The sequence below is a fragment of the Primulina tabacum genome, chromosome 3, assembly GCF_025594145.1.
Source record: "Primulina tabacum isolate GXHZ01 chromosome 3, ASM2559414v2, whole genome shotgun sequence".
Taxonomy (NCBI): domain Eukaryota; kingdom Viridiplantae; phylum Streptophyta; class Magnoliopsida; order Lamiales; family Gesneriaceae; genus Primulina; species Primulina tabacum.
This window is the reverse complement of record NC_134552.1, coordinates 3,326,405-3,335,693: the sequence shown is the minus strand read 5'-3', so window position 1 is coordinate 3,335,693 and position 9,289 is coordinate 3,326,405. Positions and strand designations below refer to the sequence as shown.

At 32.6% G+C, this 9,289-nt stretch overlaps 1 protein-coding gene across 1 annotated transcript; it reads right to left on the bottom strand.

The window, feature by feature from the left end:
* Positions 1-1,370: 1,370 nt before the first annotated feature.
* On the bottom strand, positions 1,371-6,768 carry LOC142538296 (uncharacterized). The gene is made up of 2 exons (XM_075643648.1): positions 4,948-6,768; positions 1,371-1,481 (listed from the first exon to the last, which is right to left on the bottom strand). The coding sequence occupies exons 1-2, from the start codon at positions 6,766-6,768 to the stop codon at positions 1,371-1,373; spliced, it is 1,932 nt and encodes a 643-aa protein (XP_075499763.1).
* Positions 6,769-9,289: the final 2,521 nt, after the last annotated feature.

Genomic DNA, 9,289 nt, shown 5'->3' with positions numbered 1-9,289 from the left:
CAAAGATAAAAATAAAAATAAAAAGGTAAGTGGTGGGATCCAGCATTGGAAGTGCGTGATTCCATTACCTTTTGAAGGAAAAAGTGAAGAAAAGGGGAAAATGAGAGGTTTTGGTTAAGAGAAAGCTACTGGTGATTGAATGGACGGTCTCGCTCATGATTCACGTAACAGATATAAATTTACTACAAAACTTTGTGTTATATATATACATAATACATGAGTAAGTACTCTAGCCAACTCACAGAGTAAAAGCCAAATTATCCTTTTGTTGCACAAATTTTTTGACATATGATTTTTTTGGTTAAAACACTTGTATTTTGAGAAAAGATCAATAGGAAAAAAGAGAGGATATGTTGACATTTTGAAGACGATACATGATGACTCACACAGACACATACATTGGTCGATAAAATTCCCCGGAAAATAAAATAAATAAAGCAATATGATATTTAACCATTTGTCATAATGATGTGTTAATAAAATGAAAGAATATTTTTATTGGTATGAGATATTTTGATTAAAGACCAAAAGCAAATTCATGCGAGCTTAAGCTCAAAATAGACAGTATCATATCTTTGTGGAGATATATGACTTTTATTGCACAATAACTGACGGCATCTGTGGAAAACAAAGGGGATTGAGGCAGGCAGTGCACCAAATAGTTTTCATGTGGCCTCGATGATGAACATATGAGATTGAGGGGAGGCCCAAACCATGAGAAGAATGATGGTCCGGTTTTTGAGGAGATGATTGTTGGAATGCAACCAAAGTCGCACGTTAGAAATTCAAGAGTAAGATAACGAATTAATTACATTAAAGGAGATATTCATTGGTATGAGGTCTTTTGGGTAAAGACCACAAGCAAATCCATGAGAACTTAAGCTTAAAGTGGATAATATCATATGATTGTAGAGATACATGACTTTCATTGCATAACATGATGTTTTTGTTTAAGTGGCTAAAATCGGGCATCGCGCGGGGTTATTTACATGATAAGTACGAATGTATTCATTTATTTGTTTAGGGAATATGATGCCGCCATTGAGATAGAGTCCTAGTATTTGAAATCCGCTATCTCAGGTAAGGATCTATCTTGATAAGAGTTTTACCCTGGTATGAAAGGTCATCCCCCCTTATAAATACCAAGTATTGGTCTACGGTTTGATTCATTCATACTCCCTTATTCACTTAGCGCTATTATATTGCACATTTAAGTTTGCTCCTCGGACTGACTTAAGAATCAGAGGGGTCACGCCCCCCTAACCCTCTTTTCATATGTGCAGAATTCAGGAATCCGGCCCGACCTATCCAACTGTGAATATTTGAAGACCCGCTCTCGAGACCGAACCCGAGGTACAATTTTTGTATCATCAAAATAGTATGCGAATAAGGTCATCTCCAACCAAGACATCAATTTCGCATGCACCAAGCACCAAGATGGATTCCCTGGCTCGATTGTGATCGCCATCTTTATAGAACACCTAAATTACGAGAGAAGAGAGTACTCTCGAATCCATTGATGAGTTCAGCAATTCACTAGGCATGTGATTTGGTAACCATGAAACTTATAATAAATATAATGCTTATATTTATATATTAAATGTGACCTCTCTTTAGGCCGATGCCTGTCTTTTACTAATTTAGGGGTGTTTTGGGTGGAGGAAAGTAGAGGGAATTGTATAGGGGAAAGTAGGAAGCCGATGATAAATTGAAGAATCCAAATTTTGAGTAATTAGGTCATTGCATCAATATGTCGAGTGCCTAGGCACCATCATTAGATTCGTATCCAAATATATTGGGATAGAAAAAACACATGCGTATTTAGTACAAACTTTTTAAAAATCACTCATCAATAAAATAAATAACAATATGTTGTAATAAAGATTGGAAAAATAGTTTTATAATTTGATATATTTTGGTCATATAAATTGTCTAAGTTTGGCGTCAGTACAGCAAGTAGTTTCTATTTTTTGTTAACTTCTAGTCCTTCTTTGATTGAATGTTGGCACGATATCATGTATTACCAATGTGACATCTTGTTGTGTTGGGCATCATATCAAGACTCCAACAAAAAACGATTAAAAGTGAAGAGAGAAAAACAACTTTTTGACGATTTGTAGAACTAAAAGTTCAAACAATTGCTTCAATTTTTTAATGCCTAACCACAAAAACCGAAGGGGACAATATTTACGAGACGTTGAACTCATATTTGTGGAAAGAATTGTAAAGATGGCGTTGGACCAAGGACTGAATTAGTCTTATTTTAGTGTTTTAGTTTGAATTGGTCTTCGCCTTAATTAATTTGTGACGTCAAGTATTCTGTTTGATTCGTATTTCTATTTATATATATAAAAAATAAAATAAAATTGAAACATGTGAGTTGTGACATCTACCAAGACACGCGTGGCATGAGAGGTAATGCCCACCTTTTTATTTATTTATTTATTAAAAATATATACACTTTTTCATATTTTTTAATTAGACACCAAACAACCCAAATTGGGAAGTTTCTACTTGCTGTCCATGTCAAAGTTTAAATACATTATGTTAGGTGACAAAAACCCTTTTACACTAAATTACAAACTCTAAATAATTAAATATTACAACTAGTCACGACTTAAATCACACACACATATATATGCTATAAATTATTTAGTTTAAAGTTACAGAGTAGGTATTTTGTCAGACGGTCTCACGAATCTTTATCTGTGAGACGGGTCAATTTTACCGATATTCACATTAAAAAGTAATACGTTAGCATAAAAAGTAATATTTTTTCATGAATGATCTAAATAAGATATATGTCTCACAAAATACGATCCGTGAGACCGTTTCACACAAGTTTTTGCCAAAATTATATTAATAGTTAGCTGATAAATCCGAGGTAAATCAAATTCACTCTCATATAATTCATGGATATTTATTAACATGAATTTCAAATTCAAGTGTTATTTGAAATCTATTGTGCATGATCCTAACTTTATGATGAATTTTTGCTAAGAGGATTTCAAATCAAAGATTTAATTACATCTAATAGATTTCAAATTGTCATAAAAGCGAACCTCACTTCGTCAAACCATTTTGTCAATTCTAAATTTATATGACTTTGTTTTTATGACACAAGAACCCCTGGTCGCTATCTTCCGGTGCATATTAATAATTTTTTGGACTAATGTAATAGCATGCAAATCACGATAGTTAGATAAACCGCATTGGACAAGCCTTATATAACAGATTCCTCCGAGAAAGCGTTAGAAAAAAGAATTGAACTCATGTATATTAATTAAGTGCTAGCTCACATACTTCATCAACTTGAATACACTTTAACTGTATATACATGACTTTTTGATAAATCGATGTATAATTATTATTTTTGTAACACATACTTTCCTGAGGTTACGTGACCGATAATTGTTTTGGATGTGTGTGTGTGTGTATATATATATATATTAGCAAAGATATGATTTTTTGTGCTGGACAACGGACCACATGTATTATTTGCATATTGTTGTACGGTTTCAACAATATAAATTAATATTTTATTCGATATTATGGGTTCTAACATGTTTATTTTATATATTTTATGTGTCAAAATAATAAATTTCAATAATGTTGTAATACCTGCAATAAAAATAAATTGAAATAGTGGATGACTTATAATTTTTTGCATGAAAATTTTCAAAGTTAAAAGATTCAAAATACAATCATAACAAACTTCAACCAATTAAAATAAAATAATTTGAAATAACAAATTATTTATTAATTTAGCCATGATATGGTTGTCTTTTCATATATATATATATATATATATATATATATATATATATAAAAGTCGTTCCACAAAAAGAATGGATATTCGACATTCAAGAATGTTAGGTCTATCTTACTCGAATATTGTAATTTTCTTAGCCGAGATATGATTTTAAAATATAAATAATTTAGATGCTGTTTATATTAATTAAATCTGTCCAATAACCAAATTTGATTTTTATAATGATAAAATAAAGCAAGCATTTTAATCACCAGATATCATTTTTTTTCTCCTAGAATACTTATAATAAATAATAAAAGTAAAAAATTGGGGTATTCTTAAATACACAACTACGTTGACAATCCATTGCCAATACGCAAAGGACAATTAAGCAAAAAGTCTAGGATCACTTTATAGACTTTTATTATGTCTTGGCACCATAGAAGAACATCGAATAATCAATTTTATACATTTAATATATATTTATTATAGTATATAGTTCAACTTTTCCACAGAAGAACATCGAATAATCAATTTTATACATTTAGTATATATTTATTATAGTATCTAGTTCAATTACCAAAAAAATTGAAGTTTAGAAACATATAAAATTTGGAGATTTTGCAATTTGATTATGTATATTTGGTGTTTTACGATTTTAGTTGTCTATATTAACAAAGTTCGTGTTTAATTTTTTTTTTTTTAAAAAAATTCGGTCATTTCTTCCATGTGACACTTACATGATGTCTGCGTATGATGTGTCATGTCATCACTCATGTGGGAAAAAAGACAGAATTCGAAAAATATATGACTACGGTTTAAATTTGTCGATATAAATTATCAAAATCACAAATAAACAAAATACATGATCAAAATTATAAATTTATGTTAAAATTACTATTTATTTATAATATTCTATTATATTAAAGTTAAACTTTATTTACTAACTAAATTTGATATGTTTGTGAATTTTTTTATAGTTCCTAAAATACTCTATAACCATCTAATTATACACCATATTTTTCTTTATATTTTATTTATTGTGCTCAGGGACGGATCCAGGAATAAAAGTTGAGGGGGAGCTTGAAGTCAATATGATAAGTTATATATTATTAAAAAAATTTACATTATATCGTTCAACGAAGTTGTGCCCTACGAGATTTTAAAACATAAAATTCATCAATAATAGAATTTACATCAATATGTTTAGCTAAATCTCGTTCAATATAGAGTGTCAAACAATCGGCAAGAAAGTCATCCTCCATTTTATTGCGAAGTGTCGTCTTCACATGCTTCATTGTTGAAAAAGCCCGCTCAGTAGTGGCAGTAGACACAGGTAATGTCAAAACAAGATGAATCAATCTAGTCAATATAACATAAACACTTGACCGTCCACTCTCGGTCAATTGCTGACACAACTCAACAAGTGTAGAAACCTTTAAATTCTGCATCACATCAAGTTTATAATGTATCAATTCATACTCCAAAGCAACAATTTCTTGATATGTGAAATCTCCAGGATAAAACTTCTTCGCAAGCTTGCAAATATCATCACTGTTAAATGAGTCAAATGAATTTTTAGGATCTAAAGCTGTACTAAGAGAAAGAAGTTCCACCGATGACTCATTGAACCGAGTATTTAACTCCATCAAAATGAAATCTATTGCTGCATTAAAAACATCAAAGTGGTAATGATGTTCTATTGTAGTTTGCCGACAGGAACGTCCAATCTTATATAGACAATCAAGGTCAGGTACATCAATTTCATTTCTTGAGCAAAAAACTTTAACTTCCTGAAGAAATTCATTCCACCCACATTCTCTAAATTCTTGAAGGCAAGTTTTGGTAGTAGTGACAAATGTGATAGCAGTCAAAATGTCTTGAGATTTTCTTTGAAGAATTTGACAAAGAGTATCTGTTGTTCTCATAATTTTATGCATTAAGTGCAAAATAAACACAAATTCAAAGCTTGCCATGTTTCTGTAAATCCCCCGAACTTCAGCCTTAACTCTTCCATTTGGAGAATAATCACTGAGAACTTCAAAAACTTTGCAAGTTGCAGTGTACATACCTATCAAGCTTTTTACCGAATCATAGTGAGAACTCCAACGAGTAGCTCCTGCTCGTTGCAAATTACCAATCTGGTTTGCACCTCTTCCAGAATCACGTTCTCCAATTGACAACATATACTCAATTTCATTTCTCTGTGCAGTATGTAATTCAGCAATGCGCTTAGTAGAAGAAGTGACAATATTAACAATATTGTCCAAATGAGAAAAGAATTCCCAAATAACACTAACATCCTTAGCTGCAGAAACCAATGTCAGTTGTAAACGATGTGCAAAACAGTGGACATAGTATGCATAGGGACAATCTTTGAGAAATAATGCTTGAAGTCCATTCCACGCTCCACGCATATTGCTAGCACCATCATATCCTTGGCGTCTGATTTTCTTAACATGGAGATCATGATGAACAAGAACATTTGATATCTCATTTTTCAAATTCATTGAGGTAGTGTCACTAACACTTTTGATGGCGAAAAATCTTTCTGTCAAAATCCCATGATTGTTCACAAACCTCAATATAATGGCCATTTGCTCTCGTTTAGATATATCTCGGGCTTCATCAACAAGAATACAGAAGTATTTATCTCCAACTTCTTCACGAACCATCTGTCGTACTCTATTGGCCATAATATGTAAAATCTCTTTCTGAATTTCTGGAGCGATATATTGGGCATTTTTTGGAGCATTCTCAAGCACAACTTCATCAATTTCTATATTCATTTTTGCAAAAGCCTTCACCAATTCAAGAAAATTTCCACGATTAGATGAAGATAGAGATTCATCGTTACCTCTAAAAGCACAACCTTGAAGTGCTAGCCAAAGAACAGCTACAATTGAGGTGCTCAAACGCAGACGATTTTTCTCTTTTTCCTCTTTAGATTGTGCATGCATCACTTTATCAATATGTTGTGAGGGCCTCATCAAATTTTCAGCCCTTCTCTCACACATAGTATGAGGTGAAGAAGCTGCAGGACCAATATGGGCAAGAAAAGCACATGTTTTTCCTTGGTTTACCCTTTTCCAATTGTCAAATCCTTCATTGACCAATGCCGAGATATTAGATGAATTAACATCATTCAGGAAAAGAAAACAATAGAAACAATATGCCTTATTTGTTGAAGGCGAATACTCCAACCAATATAATTTCTGAAACCATTTTTTCTGAAAACGACGATTCTGGCTTCCAAATTTTGTACCTGGATACTCCAACATATCTGGTTGATAAGGCCCCATATTTAGATATGAACGTCTTATCTCATCTCGTACATTAACATGATATTCACATATCTGTTTTCTTTTTCCTGGATCTCGTTCAATAAAAGTAGACGAAGACTGATGATCGTCTCTAGGAGAGGAACACGAAGGAATTTGGATATTGGGAAATAGAAGACTTTCACTGGATTGATGTTGCATTGTAAGGACCGTAGGAATTGAAATATCTTCACTAGCTTGACGATCTCTCTTCTTAAAGAAAGAGGATATCAATGTTTTTCCTTTCTTTGCAGCAGATTGATATTCCATTTTGAAATAGTTCAATTTATAATCCTAAACAAGAATAAAATAATTATTAACCAAATAAACAAGTAATAGTCACTCAACAGCTCAACAACAAACAATCAAGAAACCACAAATCACACACAGAGAAGCTATAAAAAAAAAATAAAAAATGTATAGCCGATTCTTACCTGGATTGTTGCCTTGCCGATGAGTAATTCGATTTCTTCGGGAGTCCGCAATTCTATTCTGTCGCTAAAGGACTTGGGACTTGGGAGAGAAATTTTGTAAAATTGAGGTGGGGCGGATCAGAGGATAAATTTGGTCTCATCCTTGTAAATGGACGGGACTTGATTGGACTAAGACATTGATGTACGACGGTTTTTGAAACAACTGTCGCTATTAGCGACGGTTTTTCATTATTAGCGACTGTTATTAGCGACTGTTTGAATAAACCGTCACTAGTAGCGACGGTGCAATTAAAACCGTCGCAAATATTAGCGACGGTTTTTGAAAAACCGTCGCTAAATTATTAAAAAAGTGGGCTGGGCTTCAGCCCAGTACAACCCTAGAATACATCCGTCTCTGATTGTGCTACCATTTCAATCTCTTTAAAATTAATAACTTTCATTTGAAAAACAACATGTTGTATTTTCTAATTTTTTTATGAAACACGCGTATCGTGTGTACCATGATCCGTTGGTACTATATAGATCATAGACGAAGTTGGTTACAAGAGAACTTAGATAAGCAAATTGTATTGGCTATCGTTAGAAAAATTAAAACGAGCACAAAAATATTTGTAAAATTTGCTCTTTCAAAGTACCTGTTGTGAAAAAGTAAAAATTTATGGTAAAAAGTAAAAATCTCAAACTCTCAAAATTTACCAAACTACACACTTTATAATATTTTTCTCTCTACTCAATTGTGATTTTCTTCACAAATGAGAGATCTATTTATAAGAAATCTTTACAAATAATCCAAAAATAAAATACATCATTACCTACATCATCACACACTAATTTTCAATATTTACAACTCTTATTTTCAACATTCAAATATTCAACATTCAAATATTCAATACTCACATTTTAAATATATTTTTCAACACTCCCCCTTGTGATGATGATTGTCTTCATTACGTGTTTTTATACTGCCTCGTTAAAAACCTTACTAGGAAAAACCCATTGGGATAAAAACCATAGTAAGGGAAAAAGAGTGCAGTCACGTAAACTCCCCCTCATGTTGACACGAACAATTCTTCACAAATTTCGTAGATTGCGCATCCCAATATTATATATGTGCTTTCTGAATATTGACGTAGGAAGTGCCTTTGTGAAGAGATCTGATGAGTTTTCACTTGATTGAATGTGACGAACATCAATATATTTATTCTTCTCTAGCTCCTTAGTGAATGCGAAGAACTTAGGAGGAATATGTTTAGTTCTGTCGCTTTTTATGTATCCTTCTTTCATTTGAGCAACACATGCAGCATTATCTTCATATAGTATCACAGGCTTCTCATCAGATGATAATCCGCATGAAATTTGGATATGTTGGGTCATTGATTTTAACCACACACATTCACGACTTGCTTCATGTAGTGCAATAATCTCGGCATGATTTGATGAAGTTGTTACGAGCGTTTGTTTCTGAGAACGCCAAGATATTGCAGTGCCTCCACGAGTAAATACATATCCAGTTTGGGAACGTGCCTTGTGTGAATCAGATAAGTATCCAGCATCAGCATAACCAATTATACTTGGATTAGCATCTTTTGAATACAAAAGTCCCAAGTCTGTCGTTCCTCGTAGATAACGGAATATATGTTTAATTCCGTTCCAGTGTCTCTTTGTTGGATATGTGCTAAATCTTGCCAACAGATTCACGGCAAAAGATATATCAGGCCTTGTACAATTTGTAAGGTACATAAGGGCACCGATGGCACTTAGATATGGTACTTCTGGACCAAGAA

What these genes read in the sequence shown, in the direction of transcription:
- LOC142538296 (XM_075643648.1), bottom strand. Translation starts at nt 6,768, where the DNA reads ATGTGTGAGAGAAGGGCTGAAAATTTGATGAGGCCCTCACAACATATT. An exon ending in ATTTAGCTAAACATATTGAT is followed by an intron (nt 1,482 to 4,947) that starts GTAAATTCTATT and finishes CTCGTAATTTAG; the next exon opens with GTGTTCTATAAAGATGGCGA.